The sequence below is a fragment of the Palaemon carinicauda genome, chromosome 34 (genome assembly GCF_036898095.1).
Source record: "Palaemon carinicauda isolate YSFRI2023 chromosome 34, ASM3689809v2, whole genome shotgun sequence".
Taxonomy (NCBI): Eukaryota; Metazoa; Arthropoda; class Malacostraca; order Decapoda; family Palaemonidae; genus Palaemon; species Palaemon carinicauda.
In genome coordinates, this window is record NC_090758.1 from 15,848,088 (window position 1) to 15,868,147 (window position 20,060).

General features: G+C 43.3%; 1 protein-coding gene across 1 annotated transcript in view; it reads left to right on the top strand.

Moving 5' to 3' along the window:
- Window positions 1–20,060, top strand: part of LOC137627099 (mutS protein homolog 4-like) — a 128,464-nt gene that overhangs the window by 62,695 nt on the left and 45,709 nt on the right. The window contains exons 14-15 of the mRNA XM_068358114.1: window positions 4,200–4,336; window positions 5,290–5,393. Coding sequence (XP_068214215.1) covers window positions 4,200–4,336; window positions 5,290–5,393 — 241 coding nt within the window. The remainder of the gene's footprint in view (window positions 1–4,199; window positions 4,337–5,289; window positions 5,394–20,060) is intronic.

Below are 20,060 nucleotides of genomic sequence, written 5' to 3' on the forward strand. Positions count from 1 at the left end.
TGATGTCTGTTCATCTATTTATCCATCCACTGACTTGATTCTTTTTTCCGTAGATGTATGTTGCATGTGTATGAAATTGTACACATCTTGACTTCATTCAAGATGTATGTGACCACTTCACAGTGCTGTAGGTATTTGTCTGTTAAAAGATGTAAAAAAATCTTCATGGCCACTTGTCTTTCATTTGTTATTGCACTTATATTTGATCAGTATTTATTTCATGCCAAGTCTTAAAACTTAGTTCAGTGTCATAGTTTGTTATTGAATGATACTTTTAGAGTCTGTTCAAATTTGGTGTGTGGTTTCATTATCGTGTCCCGACCCGTGTTGATGTGGCGCTGTCTCCATGAACATATTTTATAAGGAGCTGAAGAAGTTTGTGAATATAAATAGCAGTATTTTGAGACTCCCTTCCATTAATTCCTAGATCCAATGGCTTAGCTCTCATATCCTTACTTGTGTTCAATGTGTCGCTGATACTTTGCTTTTTTGGTAGTTGTACTCGAAATGTAGGTTAAAAGTATATCCTGTTTTAAGTACAGTTCCTGTAAGGGAAGATGATCAAGAGGGTAAAAGAGAATTGGTTGATGAGAAAAGATAAAGGATGATATGGAGAGAAGAGGTTTAGTGGAAGAGGATGCCTTTGGATCGAAGGCATTGGAGAGGGCGCATCAGGCAACCTAGCCCTTAATGTAGGGATAACGGTGGGGAAGAAGAAGAAGAAGAGTTCTTCAGCTCATCACTTGCGTTGGGAGTCTGGTCCTTCGATAAGTTACAAGCACTCTATAGTACACTGTCTACAATAACCATGCAAAATTAAATAGTAATTTCCAGTTGTCATTGTTTTAGATATTTGCCTGCAAACTTCGTGCCTGAAGACTCCCATAGTAACAAAACTATCAAGAAAATATGTCGGATCAGCCGCCTTTGTCAAATTACCGAGTTTCTGTCAACTTTTACCTCTGCCAATGAAGTTGGAAGGAAGTTATGTTTTTGCCCCTGTTTGTGTGTGTGATTGTTTATGAACAGCTTCCTGGTCACAATTTTAATTTTATTAATGAAATTTGCAGGAATTAACTTATGTAAAAAGCTGGAAATTGTTACATTTTAGTAGGTCAAGGTCAAAGGTTGCAGTCATGGTCAAGCAAAATGTCCAATTCACTTAATCAGCCATAAGTTTGGACATCGTTGTCACAGAGACTTCAAATTCAGTTCATGTTTGAGTGTGTGAAAATCCACGCCAATTAATATAGGTTAAGGTCAAAACTCAAGGGCGAGAAATAAGCTCCCGCGGCGGAGGTCTGCTCTCTACTGAGTGCCCCTCTAGTTTTTATTTGTTGTAGTTAATGTTCAACGTGGATAGTGTTTGCTAACCTATTTGATTTTTCAATAAATTAGTAAATTTTCAGATTTTTTGTTACTGTATATTGTATATTTATTATTTTTACTGCATCTAATCTTCATATATATATAAAAAACAGTGATTAACAACAATTCCAAATTTGTAAAATATTGTACAGCCTGAAATTATCAAAATATTCTTTTTTTTTTTAGAAATAGTTCGAAAGTACCGAAAAATGTCATAACATCTGTATCAGTGTGTGTATGTAACAATAATAAATGTTTAGCATGTAGTATATTAATGTGATGTAGAATGGGGGATTAGAGTAGGTGGATGTAAAAGGGAGGTAGTGAGGGTTGAAGAGCTAATAAGACCGGGGGTAAAAAGTAAATATCAAGAAAGGTTGAAAATGGCATATGACGAGGTGAGAGTAAGAGAAACTGGCAATTTAGAGGAGGAGTGGAAGTTAGTAAAAGAAAATTTTGTTGGGATTGCAAGTGATGTGTGTGGAAAGAAGGTTGTTGGAGGCAGCATGAGGAAGGGCAGTGAATGGTGGAATGAAGGAGTGAAGGTAAAAGTGGAAGAGAAAAAGAGGGCTTTTGAAGAATGGCTGCAGAGTAATAGTATAGAGAAGTATGAAAAATATAAAGAGAAAAATGTGGAAGTAAAGCGCAAGGTACGTGAGGCAAAGAGGGCAGCTGACCTGAGGTGGGGTCAGGGACTGGGTCATTCATATGAAGAGAATAAGAAGTAGTTTTGGAAAGAAGTGAAGAGAGTAAGGAAGGCTGGCTCAAGAATGGAAGAGACAGTGAAAGATGGAAATGGAAGGTTGTTAAAAGGAGAGGAGGCAAGGAAAAGATGGGCGGAATATTTTGAAAGTTTACTGAATGTTGAGGATAATAGAGAGGCAGATATAATTGCTGTTGCAGGTGTTGAGGTGCCAGTGATGGGAGATGAGAATGAGAGAGAGATTACAATAGATGAAGTGAGGAGAGCATTAGATGAATCGAGAGTAGGAAAAGCATCTGGTATGGATGGTGTGAGAGCTGAGATGTTGAAGGAGGGGGGTGTGACTGTACTTGAATGGTTGGTGAGATTGTTTAATATGTGTTTTGTGTTGTCAATGGTACCAGTAGATTGGGTTTGTGCATGTATTGTACCACTATATAAGGGTAAGGGAGATGTGCATGAGTGTTGTAATTCAAGAGGTATTAGTTTGTTAAGCGTAGTTGGAAAAGTGTATGGTAGAGTAATGATTAATAGGATCAAGGATAAAACAGAGAATGCAATCTTAGAAATACAGGGTGGTTTTAGAAGAGGTAGGGGTTGTATGAATCAGATTTTTACAGTTAGGCAGATATGCGAGAAATATTTAGCAAAAGGTAAGGAGGTGTATGTTGCGTTTATGGATCTGGAGAAAGCATATGATAGAGTTGATAGGGAAGCAATGTGGAATGTGATGAGGTTATATGGAGTTGGTGGAAGGTTGTTGCAAGCAGTGAAAAGTTTCTACAAAGGTAGTAAAGCATGTGTTAGAATAGGAAATGAAGTGAGCGATTGGTTTCCGGTGAGAGTGGGGCTGAGACAGGGATGTGTGATGTCACTGTGGTTGTTTAACTTGTATGTTGATGGAGTGGTGAGAGAGGTGAATGCTCGAGTGCTTGGACGAGGATTAAAACTGGTAGGCGAGAATGATCATGAATGGGAGGTAAATCAGTTGTTGTTTGCGGATGATACTGTACTGGTTGCAGACACAGAAGAGAAGCTTGGACGATTAGTGACAGAATTTGGAAGAGTGTGTGAGAGAAGGAAGTTGAGAGTTAATGTGGGTAAGAGTAAGGTTATGAGATGTACGAGAAGGGAAAGTGGTGCAAGGTTGAATGTCATGTTGAATGGAGAGTTACTTGAGGAGGTGGATCAGTTTAAGTACTTGGGGTCTGTTGTTGCAGCAAATGGTGGAGTGGAAGCAGATGTACGTCAGAGAGTGAATGAAGGTTGCAAAGTGTTGGGGGAAGTTAAGGGAGTAGTAAAAAATAGAGGGTTGGGCATGAATGTAAAGAGAGTTCTATATGAGGAAGTGATTGTACCAACTGTGATGTATGGATCGGAGTTGTGGGGAATGAAAGTGATGGAGAGACAGAAATTGAATGTGTTTGAGATGAAGTGTCTAAGGAGTATGGCTGGTGTATCTTGAGTAGATAGGGTTAGGAACGAAGTGGTGAGAGTGAGAACGGGTGTAAGAAATGAGTTAGCAGCTAGAGTGGATATGAATGTGTTAAGGTGGTTTGGCCATGTTGAGAGAATGGAAAATGGATGTCTGCTAAAGAAGGTGATGAATGCAAGAGTTGATGGGAGAAGTACTAGAGGAAGGCCAAGGTTTGGGTGGATGGATGGAGTGAAGGAAGCTCTGGGTGATAGGAGGATAGATGTGAGCGAGGCAAGAGAGCGTGCTAGAAATAGGAATGAATGGCGAGCGATTGTGACGCAGTTCCGGTAGGCCCTGCTGCTGCCTCCGATGCCTTAGATGACCGCGGAGGTAGCAGCAGTAGGGGATTCAGCATTATGAAGCTTCATCTGTGGTGGATAATGTGGGAGGGTGGGCTGTGACACCCTAGCAGTACCAGCTGAACTCGGTTGAGTCCCTTGTTAGGCTGGGAGGAACGTAGAGAGTAGAGGTCTCCTTTTTGTTTTTGTTTCTTTGTTGATGTCGGCTACCCCCCAAAATTGGGGGAAGTGCCATGGTATATGTATGTATGTATGTAGAATATAGTAGTCGTCCATATCAAGAAGAGAATTATTTATGCCAGTCTCCAATAAGCAGATGATTTTAAAACATATTTTATGGTCATTATTCCAGCTCACGTAGAGGAACTAGCAAAAGAGCTGAAGTTAGCGCTCAGGGTGGGTCACAATGCAGCTCGGGGGTTCCACATCTCCATTTCCCAGAAGAAGAAGAAGGCCGGCGCTCTTCATCTGCCTCCAGTGTTAATTCAGGTTTGTATTTGATGAAGATGTACCGTAACTGTATTTCTATATCCGTATCAGTTACAAACGTTACGTTTGTATTAACTGGTGCTGTCCTTGTTGGGTTTCGTTTGTTATTCACATGAATAATACTTTATTAAGAAGTGTAGTACTCAAGAACTTTTTTATTGTTATTCCTTTCATATTTACAAACCATTACGCAAAGACCCGAAGTATGGTACTCAAGAACTGTATTTTGTTTTATTCCTTTCATGTATACAAACCGTTACGTAAAGACTCCAAGTACGATACTTGAGAACTGTGTCTTACTGTTTTCCGTTCATATTTACAAACCATTACATAAAGACACTATACAAATTGCATTAATTACTTTGCATAATTTTTACGACATAGAAAAGTACCTTGTTGTACAGGCAGTGCAGCCAATATATGATTGACTATATAATAATTTTATCATGCTTCTTAATAAAATACAAATAATTGCCGCTGCTTTGGTACATGGTACAAATATTGCTTTAATTAGTAACAAACTTTGACACAGATTATGACAATAGTGTGTATCATCATTATCATCTCCTAAGCCTATTGATGCAAAGGGCCTTTGTTAGATTTCGTCAGTTTCTCTATCTTGATCTTTTAGTTCAATACTCCTCCATTTATCATCTCCCACTTCACGCTTCAGTCCTCAGCCATGTAGACCTGGGTCGTCCAACTCTTCTCTATCATCATCTCGCGCTCTATTGGTTTATACCTATAGTTAATTGTCATTTTATTAACCTGTTATTTTTAATTAGTTGAAAGGATATTTATTGTCTCTCTACTTGTTCGTATATAACTCGGAAGTAAAATTATAATTTGCAATAAGATAAAATGTGTTATCAATCTCACGTTTAGCGTATGTTCTCTCCTTTGAGTTTTAATTTTGCATTATTTCTCCTCGAATTTCTTCTCCATCGCCTCAGGTTCAGCGTGGTAAGGGAGGCGTCACGTGCACCACCGAGCAACTCTACCAGCTCGATCACCGTTCGCGGGACACGCTGAGGGAGATCCTCATCATGAGCAACGTGTGAGTCGATTTCCTTAGGGCGTGAGAGCCCAGGTCCTCTGGGAATCCTTTGGATCTTTGGATCTCATGTATTAGAATGTGAGTCAATTTGGTACAGTACAGGTATTGCTCGACTTACGACCGAGATAGGGACCGAGAGATGAGTTGTAAGTTGAGTTGGCCGTATGGCGAACTAGAAAAGTGTAGTTTCCGTAGATTCATTTTGATACGTTATGATTCAGCAATCATCTGGATCATATTTTGTCAATATTTTCTTACTGTCTATCATTATTCCATTTTCTTGTTTCATAGGATATCATACATAAATACATACATATACCATGGCACTTCCCCCAATTTTGGGGGTTAGTCGACATCAACAAGAAACAAAAACAAAAAGGGGACCTCTACTCTCTACGTTCCTCCCAGCCTAACAAGGGACTCAACCGAGTTCAGCTGGTACTGCTAGGGTGTCACAGCCCACCCTCCCACATTATCCACCACAGATGAAGCTTCATAATGCTGAATCCCCTACTGCTGCTACCTCCGTGGTCATCTAAGGCATTGGAGGCAGCAGCAGGGCCTACCGGAACTGCGTCACAATCGCTCGCCATTCATTCCTATTTCTAGCACGCTCTCTTGCCTCGCTCACATCTATCTTCCTATCACCCAGAGCTTCCTTCACTCCATCCATCCACCCAAACCTTGGCCTTCCTCTTGTACTTCTCCCATCAACTCTTGCATTCATCACCTTCTTTAGCAGACAACCATTTTCCATTCTCTCAACATGGCCAAACCACCTCAACACATTCATATCCACTCTAGCTGCTAACTCATTTCTTACACCCGTTCTCACTCTCACCACTTCGTTCCTAACCCTATCTACTCGAGATACACCAGCCATACTCCTTAGACACTTCATCTCAAACACATTCAATTTCTGTCTCTCCATCACTTTCATTCCCCACAACTCCGATCCATACATCACAGTTGGTACAATCACTTTCTCATATAGAACTCTCTTTACATTCATGCCCAACCCTCTATTTTTTACTACTCTCTTAACTGCCCCCAACACTTTGCAACCTTCATTCACTCTCTGACGTACATCTGCTTCCACTCCACCATTTGCTGCAACAACAGACCCCAAGTACTTAAATTGATCCACCTCCTCAAGTAACTCTCCATTCAACATGACATTCAACCTTGCATCACCTTCCCTTCTCGTACATCTCATAACTTTACTCTTACCCACATTAACTCTCAACTTCCTTCTCTCACACACTCTTCCAAATTCTGTCACTAATCGTCCAAGCTTCTCTTCTGTGTCTGCAACCAGTACAGTATCATCCGCAAACAACAACTGATTTACCTCCCATTCATGGTCATTCTCGTCTACCAGTTTTAATCCTCGTCCAAGGACTCGAGTATTCACCTCTCTCACCACTCCATCAACATACAAGTTAAACAACCACGGCGACATCACACATCCCTGTCTCAGCCCCACTCTCACCGGAAACCAATCACTCACTTCATTTCCTATCCTAACACATGCTTTACTACTTCTGTAGAAACTTTTCACTGCTTGCAACAACCTTCCACCAACTCCATATAACCTCATCACATTCCACATTGCTTCCCTATCAACTCTATCATACGCTTTCTCCAGATCCATAAACGCAACATACACCTCCTTACCTTTTGCTAAATATTTCTCGCATATCTGCCTAACTGTAAAAATCTGATTCATACAACCCCTACCTCTTCTAAAACCACCCTGTACTTCCAAGATTGCATTCTCTGTTCTATCCTTGATCCTATTAATCAATACTCTACAATACACTTTTCCAACTACGCTTAACAAACTAATACCTCTTGAATTACAACACTCATGCACATCTCCCTTACCCTTATATAGTGGTACAATACATGCACAAACCCAATCTACTGGTACCATTGACAACACAAAACACATATTAAACAATCTCACCAACCATTCAAGTGCAGTCACACCCCCCTCCTTCAACATCTCAGCTCTCACACCATCCATACCAGATGCTTTTCTTACTCTCGTTTTATCTAGTGCTCTCCTCACTTCATCTATTGTAATCTCTCTCTCATTCTCATCTCTCATCACTGGCACCTCAACACCTGCAACAGCAATTATATCTGCCTCCCTATTATCCTCAACATTCAGTAAACTTTCAAAATATTCCGCCCATCTTTTCCTTGCCTCCTCTCCTTTTAACAACCTTCCATTTCCATCTTGCACTGTCTCTTCTATTCTTGAGCCAGCCTTCCTTACTCTCTTCACTTCTTTCCAAAACTTCTTCTTATTCTCTTCATATGAATGACCTAATCCCTGACCCCACCTCAGGTCAGCTGCCCTCTTTGCCTCACGTACCTTGCGCTTTACTTCCACATTTTTCTCTTTATATTTTTCATACTTCTCTATACTACAGGTATTACTCTGCAGCCATTCTTCAAATGCCCTCTTTTTCTCTTCCACTTTTACCTTCACTCCTCCATTCCACCATTCACTGCCCTTCCTCATGCTGCCTCCAACAACCTTCTTTCCACACACATCACTTGCAATCCCAACAAAATTTTCTTTTACTAACTTCCACTCCTCCTCTAAATTGCCAGTTTCTCTTACTTTCACTTCGTCATATATCATTTTCAACCTTTCCTGATATTTACTTTTTACCCCTGGTTTTATTAGCTCTTCAACCCTCACTACCTCCCTTTTACATCCACCTACTCTATTCCCCCATTCTTTTGCTACAACTAATTTTCCTTCCACCAAAAAATGATCAGACATACCGTTAGCCATACCCCTAAACACGTGCACGTCTTTCAATCTTCCAAACATTCTTTTAGTTAGCAACACATAATCCATTAATGCCCTTTCTACTACTCTTCCATTTGCCACTCTTAAGATATCATATGCTCTATAAATGCATTATTGTATTCTATTCATCAATTTTGGAAGCATTTCACAATCTAGTACTGAAAATTTTGTTTACCTTTGGTTATGATCAGCTGATCTGAAAGTGCCACTACCTACCGTATCAAAATATGGCGTACATACATATGGCATATTTTTTTATCATTTCTTAACTTATTAGAAATATCTTCATGATGAATATTACATCAACGCCAATATGTTACAGGAAATCAGTTTCCATACAGTTCGTCTAATCATTAGGTATAATGCGAAATCGTTGTAGCTCTTTCTGTGTGTGTGTGTGTGCTCGCTCTCGCAATTGCATACGGGTAGTTCATTTTTAAAGCTTCATACAGTATTGTAGTTCAATATTAAGCCTTTATATTTCATTAGACATTACTGTGTTTAATTGTGGTTTATTAAAGAACGTTTATATTTTATTTTTTAATTTCTTGAGCATATCAATAATCGACAAATACTTTTAATTTACTTTCGGTTGGCATCAGCTGATCTCAAGGTCACGCTGCCATATTACTATTATGAGCACATACATATAGTGCGAATAACACTGATTTATATAATTTTCTTGACATTCAAAATTTCTTCATAATGCATATTACATCAGCGCCAATATGTTATAGGGTATCACATTTTCCATACAGTTCGTTTATAGAACTTATTTTAGTTATAAAAGGAATACGCTCTCTCTCTCTCTCTCTCTCTCTCTCTCTCTCTCTCTCTCTCTCTCTCTCTCTCTCTCTCTCTCTCTCTCTCTCTCTCTGTATTTTGTTTTTAATTCAGTTGTATCTTCATAGTTTTTTTTTTTTAAATTATTAAAAAATTCTATATATCATTATTCGATGTTTCGATTATGGGAATAGTAACGCATCGGAAGGAAATGGCTTGATTTGCCTCTCGGCTTCCGCCAGAAATATGACGTCATCAGACTTTTTTTTCTTAAATTTACGGTAAGTTGTACTAATCTTATAACTAATGATACAGACCACTAAAACACTTGATATCGTTACTCAGTGTTTCGATGATGGGAATGCTGTAATAAGATTACTCGGTAACAATGAAAGGAAATCATTCGGTTTGTCGCGCGCTTCCGCCAGATACATGACGTCACAAGTCACGTGCCGTACAGTAATCTCTACGAAGAATGACTTGCAAAATATGTAAATTCATTTTCTTTGTTTCTCGCAAGAAATGAAAAGAAAATACTAACTTAACAAACAAAAGTATTTTATTTTTATAATGTAAAAGGAAATATATTATTTTCAAGAAAATATTTGCCCTAATAGTATATTTTCTTTAGATAAACATCGATCCCTTATCAGAGATTAAATAAAAGTAGCGTACAGTCAAATTTACGCTACATAGTACTCATGACAACCGATACAGACCCTCAAAATACTTTGTATCGTTATTTAATATTTCGATAATGGAAATACTAATATTAATCGTTAGCCTATTGGAGGGAAATCACTGTATTGCCCGGAAGCTTTCCGCCGGTGATGTGACGTCAACAGACATAATATGAACTCGACAGATATTAAAACTTTTCTTAATGTATTTTTAACTGAAAATAAATACCGAATATTAACAATTAAAGAAAATAATAATTTACCAAGATAAATCAGTTTATATGTATACAAGAAAATAGATTATTTTCAAGGAAATATTCGTCCTATTTCCGATAAAGTTGTGACGTCATCACCCTGAAAAAATGGTCGTAAAGTCGAATAGTCGTATGTCGCATAGGTCGTAAGTCGAGCAATACCTGTATTGTACTGATACGCTCCGAAGAACTTTGAATACTTAGTTATGCAAGTGTAATGTTTTAAAATCAAGGTATAAATTGTTGTTCTTTATTATTATTATTATTATTATTATTATTATTATTACAGTATTATTATTAGAAGGTACTTTTTATGATCAACTCTCTACAGAGAGGCAGGATCCCTCTAGAACGCATGTGTCATTTTTTAATATCAAGGTATTGTACTTTTTTTGGTTATTATTTTTACTAGCCGAGCTACAACCCTAGTTGGAAAAGCAGGATGCTATAAGTTCTATAAGGGCTCCAATGTGGAAAAGTAGCCCAGTGAGGAAAGGAAACAAGGAAATGAATAAACTACAAGAGAAGTAATGAACAATGAGTTCTATAAGGGCTCCAATAGGGAAAAATAGCTTGGTGAGGAAAGGAAACAAGAAAATAAACTACAAGAGAAATAATGAACAATTAAAACAATATTTTAAGAACAATAACCACATTAAAATAGATCTTTCATATATAAACTACAAAGACTTAAAAAGAAAAAATGACTAGAGAAAGAGAAGCAAGATAGAATAGCGTGTCCTCATGTACCCTCCGTCAAAGTTCATACGTTTGAACTTTATTTTTATTTTTTTTTTATAGATCTTAGTAAGGTGATAGACAGCAGGAGAAAGATCTGATTTTAAATGGCTTGAAATGAAGATGGTAAAATTTAAAAGTACACTTGAATAAAGCCATTGATAATCTTCAGGTATACAGAAAGTCCTCATATACAAACTTAATTTGTTCCAAGAAGTTGTTTGTAGGTCAAAATTTTATTAAATTTGGCCTATGATTTTTAGCTACAAAAGTCAACAAATAATCAGGTTTCATATGAAATAGATATCAGGTTACTACAAATGTTATTTGGCGTACGGTGTTGAATAATATAATATTGTTTTTTCACAGTATTTCTTTATGTTATCTTGGTTATTTTCTCTTGGATTTGTGTTTGTATCCAAACGTTTGTAAGTTGGGGACCTTTGGCTTTGTAAGTTTTTCCAAAGACCGATGGATAATTGCCGTCAGTTCTCTCCTAAACCATATATACAATTTATTTAACTTTGCCTTGTTCCAATTTTCTTATCCTACATTCAAGATAAACCTTTTTTTCAAGCAGCATAAGAACACAAGAATTTGATTTGTATTTTAGTTTAAAATTGATTAAAGAAAGACTTTTTTTCCAGTTGCATAAGAACCTAGGAATGTTACTTGTACTTTCCCATAAAACGGATTTTGAGCGAAGCGAAAAATCTATTTTTGGGTAAGATGGCCATGTCGTCCTGATGGAAGTTCCTCTAAGGTAGCTTCCTTGGGTATATTACAACTACGGCGATATTCCCAGAGAATTTACCCTAAGGTACCCAGAATTCTAACTCCTGGAGCGAATATCCCTAAAAAAGAACCAGGGATATCGCAAAATATCAGCGGACGTATTCTTGACACGCCACATGGCAATCTGTACCCCGAACAGAGTTAACACTTCGTAGGGGTCAAATGGCAAGAAAACGAAAACGATAAGAAAGGGGGGAGCCGATCGTAAGGTATCTCTCCTCTCCCGTTTCGTAAGCGTGCCTTGCGCCGCTCGCGGCGCCATCTGTATTCCTTGTAGCGATACACGAGGTGCTACAGATACTGTATGTAGGGAGGGGACCTACAGCCCCTTCTTCTTACCGAGAAAGGGGCAGGGCGGGTCCATCAGGACGACATGGCCATCTTACTCAAAAATAGATTTTTCGCTTCGCTCAAAATCCGTTTTTTGGGCTCGAGCCATGTCGTCCTGATGGAAGTATACCAGAGCATTACTGTATCTGTGGATTCTTAAAATGTGCCGTACTCCCCAGAAGTATTTCCCCGGCCGACTCGGCCTAGAGACCTAAGATGATACCGTTATACATCTTTTCAGCTAACCATAAACCATGGTAGAGCTTCCTGCCCCCAACAGGGAAGAGTCCTACTAGACTCTGGGAAAGTTTAGAAGAGTACATACGCCTATGTATGAATCACTGGCAAGCCAATATAGTGGCCTCACCCTATATAAAGTAAAGTAAAGCATAGTTTGTAAAAGCTACTGCGTCCACATGAAATATCTACAAGTTCCACGTTCGGAACTGATTTGGACAAAGGTTTATATTCGTGTAAGAAGAAACTTGCAACCGCCACCGTCCCCTTTAGGGGATGGAAGTCCTTTCACTAAGGGAAGGCATAAACCTGTACAACAAAAGCTTGCATCAAAGAACAGACTATTATAGTTATCCCCGATAAACATACATAGGATGAATGCTCAATTAATGATAAGAAAATTGACATAGGTGAAGGAGACGCAAGGTTCCCAAGAACAAGTTTATTGACAAACAATAAATAGGCATGGTTACAGCAACTATCTACCTATAATAGGTGGATAACCAAAGATTTGCATAAGTATGGTAGTAAACAGATACTTGTTTATCTGAAAGAAAACATTAGAGCCACTTTTCCCATACCTAGGTATCGAAGTTAAAAGTCTGTGTTACTAGCCACTCACATTAGCGTCAAAGACGCCGGCACACATGTCTGTACTTATGCCAAGTTCACCTTAAAAGCGGAACAGTCAACGTGGGCAGCCCGTGCCCTTACACTTAGTTATAGCACCGCATATAACTACACACTCACCCTGGAATTAATAGTCCCCATTAAATCCACTGTTCCTCGCAGAGTTAAACAGCAGGGTTAACGACACGACCCACTGCTACCACAGACCTCTTTAGTTGCTCCACTTGTTTCGCATAGTGGCGAAAGAACACCCTGGAAGACTTCCAGCCGGTGAATGAACGCAGCTGTTCAAAATCCATAAAGTTAAAGAAATTTAAGGATGAGGCAACTTTCCTCGGATCATGACCTGCGGGTGAACTGTCAGGATCCGCTCTGCGAATAAAATATGTAATTTTCGCCCTGAGTTGATTCAAAGATAAATTGGAGCCTGATGTTTCTCCTCTGAACAGTTGACCCCCCCTGAAGTCTGAAGTTCTACGAAGATAGACCTTTAGGCATTCTACTGGACATAGAGATGCATCTTCTTTCAGAGGGCAGATTCTCCAGGGACCCCACCTGTTGGTGGGTAACTCGTTCTTAGCGAGAAACGTAGGATCCGGAAACAGGTCCAGTTCTCCCCCGTCCAGGAACTGAACACGACCCTCCTCTCTCGAGAGGGCTACAATCTCACTAACCCTGGCCCCGGACGCGAGTGCAAACAGGAAGATAACCTTTTGGGTCAAATCCTTCAACGCACACTCCTCATTATTCAGTAATGAGGCGAAATGAAGGACTTTATCTAAAGACCATGAAATAGGCTTTGGAGGTGCTGAAGGTCTGAGCCTAGCACAGGCCTTCGGGACTTTATTAAAGATCTCATTAGCGAGGTCTACCTGGAAGGCATACAGGATGGGCCTCGTCAAAGCAGACTTGCACGTAGAAATCGTGTTAGCTGCCAGCCCCTGCCCGTGGAGGTGGATGAAGAAGAACAAGCAGAAGTCCGTCGAGATCACATGCGGATTCTTCTCTTTGACAAAGGCCACCCATTTCTTCCAAGCTGACTCGTATTGCCTTCTAGTAGACTTGCACTTATATTCCTCCAGGAAGTCAATGCAGTCTTTCGAGATCCCGAACCGCTTCCTCACCGCTAGGGAGAGAAAATCATGAGCTGCAGGGTCCGGGTTTTCTGTAATGAAGCGCAGACAGTCGACTTCTGGACTCGCTGGGTCAGAACTGGGTCCGGGAGTGGCCGAAACTTCAATCGTAATTCCAGTGCCAGAGGGAACCACACGCTGTTCGGCCACTTGTGGGCCACTATCGCTGCCACTCCCTTGAAAGACCTCAGTTTGTTGAGGACCCTCAACAGAAGGTTGTGAGGAGGGAACAGATAGATCCTGGACCATCTGTTCCAGTCGAGGGACATCACGTCCACTGCCTCCGCTAAGGGGTCCTCGTACGGGGACACGTACCGGGGCAACTTCTTGTTGTCTTTCGTCGCAAGAGGTCTATCTGCAGTTCCGGGACTAGACTCGAGATGAAGGAGAATGATCCTGCGTATAGGGACCATTCCGACTCTACCGGTGTAAACCTGGATAGAGCGTCCGCTGTCACATTGCGGACTCCTTGAAGGTGAACTGCCGACAGGTACCACTTCTTCTTTTCTGCTAGTCGGAATATGGCTAACATCACCTGGTTGAGAGGTGGGGACCTTGATCCCTGCCGATTCAAACATTTCACAACCACCTCGCTGTCCAGAACCAACCTTATGTGGATCGAGTGACGCTTGGACACTTTCTTTAAGGTGAGAAGCACTGCCATAGCTTCTGGAAAGTTTATGTGAAAGGTCCTGAATAGCCTTGACCAGGTCCCTTGGACCTTCTTCCGATGAGAGTGACCTCCCCACCCCTCCTTCGAGGCGTCTGTGTGAATCGTCACCAACGGGGGAGGCTGTTGAAGAAGTACCGATTTCGTTAGTTGCCTGGCTTGGGACCGCGGTCCGAGAAGAGTACGTAGACGAAGCGGAACCGGTCTTCTCCGATCTCTTCGCGCGTTTGATGCAAAGCTTCTCCACACTCCCGCTGCATCCTTCAGCTGTGCTCTTAGCACCGGGTCTGTTACCGACGCAAACTGGAGAGAGTCCAGTACCCTCTCTTGTTCTCATCTTGATATCCTTTCGAAATCTAGAAGTCTCTTGACAGACCCCGCTATCTCCTTCCTTTTTGACAAAGGGATGGAGAGACGGTGTGACACTAGGTCCCAGTGAATTCGCAACCACTGGAACCTCTGAGATGGAGAAAGACGAGACTTCTTTCTGTTGATCTTGAACCCTAGATACTCTAGGAACTGAATCGCCTGTAGGGAAGCTCGCAAGCATTCTGTTCTGGATGTTGCCCACACCAGCCAATCGTCCAGGTAGGCTACCACCTGGATCCCTTTTAGGTGTAGTTGTTTGAGAGCTGCGCTCGCAAGCTTCGTAAAGATCCTTGGGGCTATGTTTAGCCCGAACGGCATGGCTCTGAAGGCGTATAGTCTTCGTTGTAGCTCGAATCCTAGGTAGGGGGAGAGACGGCGGCTGATTGGAACGGGCCAATAGGCGTCTGACAAGTCGATGGAGACGGTAAATGCCCTCTTGGGCAGTAAGGTCCTTATGTGTTGCAAGGTTAACATCTTGAACTTGTAGTTCACTATGAACTTGTTGAGTGGCGACTAGTCCAGAATGACTCTGAGTTTCCCCGAGTCCTTCTTGGGAACACAAAACAGCCTCCCTTGGAATTTGATGGACTTTACCCTCCGGATCACATTTTTCTCCAACAGTTCTTGAATGTACTCCTCCAAAACGGGGGTGGAGTGTTGGAAAAATCGAGGGAACGGGGGCGGAGTGCTGTGCCAACTCCAGCCGAGTCCATTTTTGAGCAGGCTGTGGGCCCAGGGATCGAAGGTCCAGCGATCCCGAAAGTTCTGTAGTCTCCCTCCTACCGGCATCATCTCACTTTGATTGTTGTCCAGCAGTCTTGCCTCCCTGGCTGCGACCACCTCTGAATCCCCTTCCCCTTGTGGGGCGTCTAGACGAGCCTCTGGCTGCTCCCCTAGGCTTGGCTTGAAAGGTGGTGGACTGCCCTTCGAACGCCGGGTTAAATGCCGGGGATTGTGATGACACGGCCTGGGGCACCCATTGGAAGGTGGTCGGGGCTTGGGGCACCATCTGGGGCACCAAAGGCAAAGCTACCTGCTGCTGTTGTTGTCGTTGCTGCTTAAAAGGCTTGACTGACCGGTGAGGTAGCCTAGATCTCTTCGTCTTCCCTTTCGGCTGGGGACCCTCGTCAGGGGAAGACTTCCTCTTGAGGGACAGGCCCCACTTCAGGAGAAGATTTCTGTTCTCCGTGGCAGCCTTGTCCACTACCTCCTTGACTAACATCATTAGGGAAAAGGTCCTTGCCCCAAATGTTGGAGGAGATCAGTTTCCTCGGTTCATGCCTCACTGAAGCCGAGGCGAACGCAAACTCCCTACAGGCCCTCCTCGCCTTGACAAAGCTATAGAGGTCCTTTGTCACCGTGGCCAGATGGGTCTTGGCCACCACCATAAACATCTCGTGGACCTTGGGGTCGCTCGCCATAGTCTCGAGAGTTGTCTGGAGAGACATCGAGGCCGCCAAACGTTCCTTCGTCTCAAGCTCCCTCCGCAGAAGGAAGTCCGACAGCTTAGGGAGGTTCTCGCCGAACTGCCGTCCGGCAATATTGGCGTCCAACTTCCCGACCGAAAAGGTAAGATGGACGTCTTTCCAGTCCTTGTTGTCCATCGGCAGGGCTAGAGACAAGGGCTTACATTCCTCCAGGGAGGGGCATGGCTTGCCAGCCTCAACTGCCTTCAGAACGGCCACGAACTCCTTCTGCAGAAAGGGGAAAGCTCTAGCGGGAGAGGACACGAAGGAAGGGTGCTTCTTACTCAAAGCAGCAACTTTCGAGTTCGAGAAGCCCCTCTCCTTCATCGAAGATGACAACAACGCTTGAGCCTTGGCTTGGTCAAACACGATCACCTCCTTCGGCTCCGTCTCCTCCTTCGAGGCCGGCTCCTTCTTCAGACGGACGTAACAGTCCGGGTACGCCCCTTTGCTGGGCCAGAATTCCACCTCCTCAAGGGGAACTGAACCCAGCTTCTCCGACATGACGATCTTCCCGACCGTCATCGGCATGTGCTCAGCATATCTCCACGGGTTAGCATCTGAGCACACAGGAAGGTCTTTCACGTTGAGCTTTTTCTGAGGCCCATGTGAAGCTGCAAGTCTCTGCATCTGCAGTTCCATTGCAGCTGCCTTCTCACTATTCTCCTGCATCTGTTGGATCATACCAACGTTGGAGGAGAGAGCCTGTCCCAGCTCTGGTGGAAGAGCGGACGAAGTTGAGGGAACAGGCTCAGGGGTCTGAACCGGAGCGGCCGACGGCTCGACAACCTCTTCCTCTTCGGCATCTGGAGCCTGATCTTCGTCCTGGCCCCCTGCCAAGAGGTCCTCTTCCAGACGTTCGGATACGTCCGACATCCTGTCATCCAGCTGAATGTCCTGCATGGCGTCTGCCACTTCAGCATCCACTGGGATCTGGACTAGAAGGATCTCTGGCCGAGGCTGGGGGATGAATGCATCAGATGAAGCCCTGGGAAAGAGGTAAGCCCTCATCTTCTCGTTGGGAAGATAAGGTCCGGAGGTGTTCTTCTGGAACCCCCTTACCCAGGTACGAAGCTTCTCCCTCGCTGCATCCCTTGACTCCGTCGTCCTAGGGGAATCAAAAGCCTCGGTTACCAGGTTAGTACATACTGAACATACCTGAGGGTCCCAGTAACGGAGATCATCCTTGGAGGCTGCGCAAGCCGCGTGCCTCCTACACAAATCATGTCCGCAGAAGTTCTTGCTGCGGACGTTGCAGAAGACGCTACCACACTTCGGATGCTCCTCCTGTAAAAGAAGAAAATTTCCATGAGTATCAGGTGAACTGCATGTCACATGTATATATACTTAACATATGAAAATAAAGGGGAAGACACACACTTGTGTTTCCCACACAGACAATTGCTGCAGCCTTCCAGATAATAAAACTATAAGGCGGCAGAACCCTGGTTCCGATGCACGTGCCGGCCGGCAACTACGCTAGGTGGCGCCCAGCTGCCGGCCACTGCTCATAGCGGCCGGCAGACGAGGTGAAGTAAAGGCCGGCCGGCTGAGGTATACAACCAATGCCGGCCGGCAGCCACACTAGGTAGCGCCTGGCTGCCGGCCACCACTCATAGCGGCCGGCAGACAAGGTGAGATAAAGGCCGGCCGGCAGCGGTATACAACCGATGCCGGCCGGCAGCAACAGAACCAGAGTACACCGACTACCCGGCTGCCGGCCACCCAGGCCGGCAGTCGGTAGAGAACAACACTAGAAGAAAAACAGATTGGATGCCGGGCTAAGAGGCTATACTACCTCCACGCCCAGCATACCGAAAGAGTGCCCAAAAGGAAGGGGAGAAACTAATTCAAGCTTCCTAACCACTGCCGACTCGCTCTACAGACAGGCATGGATGAGGGACCAAGGGAGGACCGGGCAGCACTCACAGCAACAGACCTCTGCCGGCCGGCACACACTGCCGGCCGGCCGGGGACTAAGTCAACTCTACATCCTAACCTATGCTAGGTACAGATGTAGGAAGACAAACAGTAGTGGAACATTACGGAAAGGACAGAGGGGGAGGGACAAAAAGGGTTCTACCAACCTTGCAATGGTTAAGGATCGCCCACCGCTAAGAAAACTCATCTTAGCCTAAGGGGGATCCGGGGAGGGAGGCCAGCATGCTTGCTACCTCCCCCCGAACCAAGGCAAGGAATGTGTTGCCATTCCCGGGTGAGGGATCTCAACCCCACCTCCGGGACAGCAACAAGGACTAGTCTGATAGGTCACCAAAGAAAGGACTCATATCGTACAGAGACCTTCGAACGTGACCGAAGGAGGCTAAGCCTCCTAAGTCTGTAACAGCCCAGCGAGGGAGACTCGACCCCAAGCCAAACGAGACAGACTCGGACTCATAACTCTGCTGTTCTGCCCCCTCTCTGAAGCCAGACTTGCTGGAACAGGAAGGAACAGAACACCCTAATATAGTAATATCGAAAGTTAATTCGGATACACCACTAGGGTTAAGCCCAAGGCTTAAACAGAGGGAAAGGGATTGCGCACCTTCTCCGAAGAGAAGGAAGCAACCGGGGACAGCAAAAAGGTATACTAAGACCCCAAGACAACCTAGCTTAGGCACTGAGAGAATCGATTACCTAACTCAAAGAAACTCACTCGTATACCATCTTGGAAGAACTCAGCATAATCTTATATGTATAACGTTGCCTAACGCTTCAATAAAATTAAATAAAAACACTTGGAAATCTAAATATCATGCAGGAAGTACAAGGGCCTAACGACTAGGCTACAAGGTCTAGCGTGAGCCACCCTTGGCGAATCCTTCGCCAAGGCACCAATACTAAAAGCATCATACAAGAAATCCTAAACAAGCTAAGCAGCTAAATTTATTAAAGCGAAACAGCTGGGAACGTCGCTCTGGCTAACAAAACAATTCCTATCTAGCGAGCGACAGCGTCCAAGACGCCTCCAGCAGGCAACAGCTCTTGTAACAAAGATAACTCTCTTAATCACTTTAAAATTTACCAAGAGCCCACATTTATACATAAAAGAATTGGTACTCAACTTATCGGAGGCAGAAGAAGTTGGAGAAAGCATAAATGCTGAATAAATCCAAGATTTTGGTAGAAACACAGGGAAAAACACCGAGTTGTTAAGCTACGCAAAAAGGAATACAGATGGCGCCGCGAGCGGCGCAAGGCACGCTTACGAAACGGGAGAGGAGAGATACCTTACGATCGGCTTCCCCCTTTCTTATAGTTTTCGTTTTCTTGCCATTTGACCCCTACGAAGTGTTAACTCTGTTCGGGGTACAGATTGCCATGTGGCGTGTCAAGAATACGTCCGCTGATATTTTGCGATATCCCTGGTTCTTTTTTAGGGATATTCGCTCCAGGAGTTAGAAATCTGGGTACCTTAGGGTAAATTCTCTGGGAATATCGCCGTAGTTGTAATATACCCAAGGAAGCTACCTTAGAGGAACTTCCATCAGGACGACATGGCTCGAGCCCAAAAAGTTAAAATATCAAAGTCATCATCATCATCTCCTCCTACACCTTTAGACGCGAAGGACCTCGGTTAGATTTCACCAGGTAGTAGGTTGGCCAGGCCATCAGCCACCCGTTGAGATAATACCGGTAGAGAGTTATGGGGTCTTTTGACTGGCCAGACAGTAATACGTTGGATCCTTCTCTGGTTACAGTTCATTTTCCCTTTGCCTACACGCACACTGAATAGTCTGGCCTATTCTTTA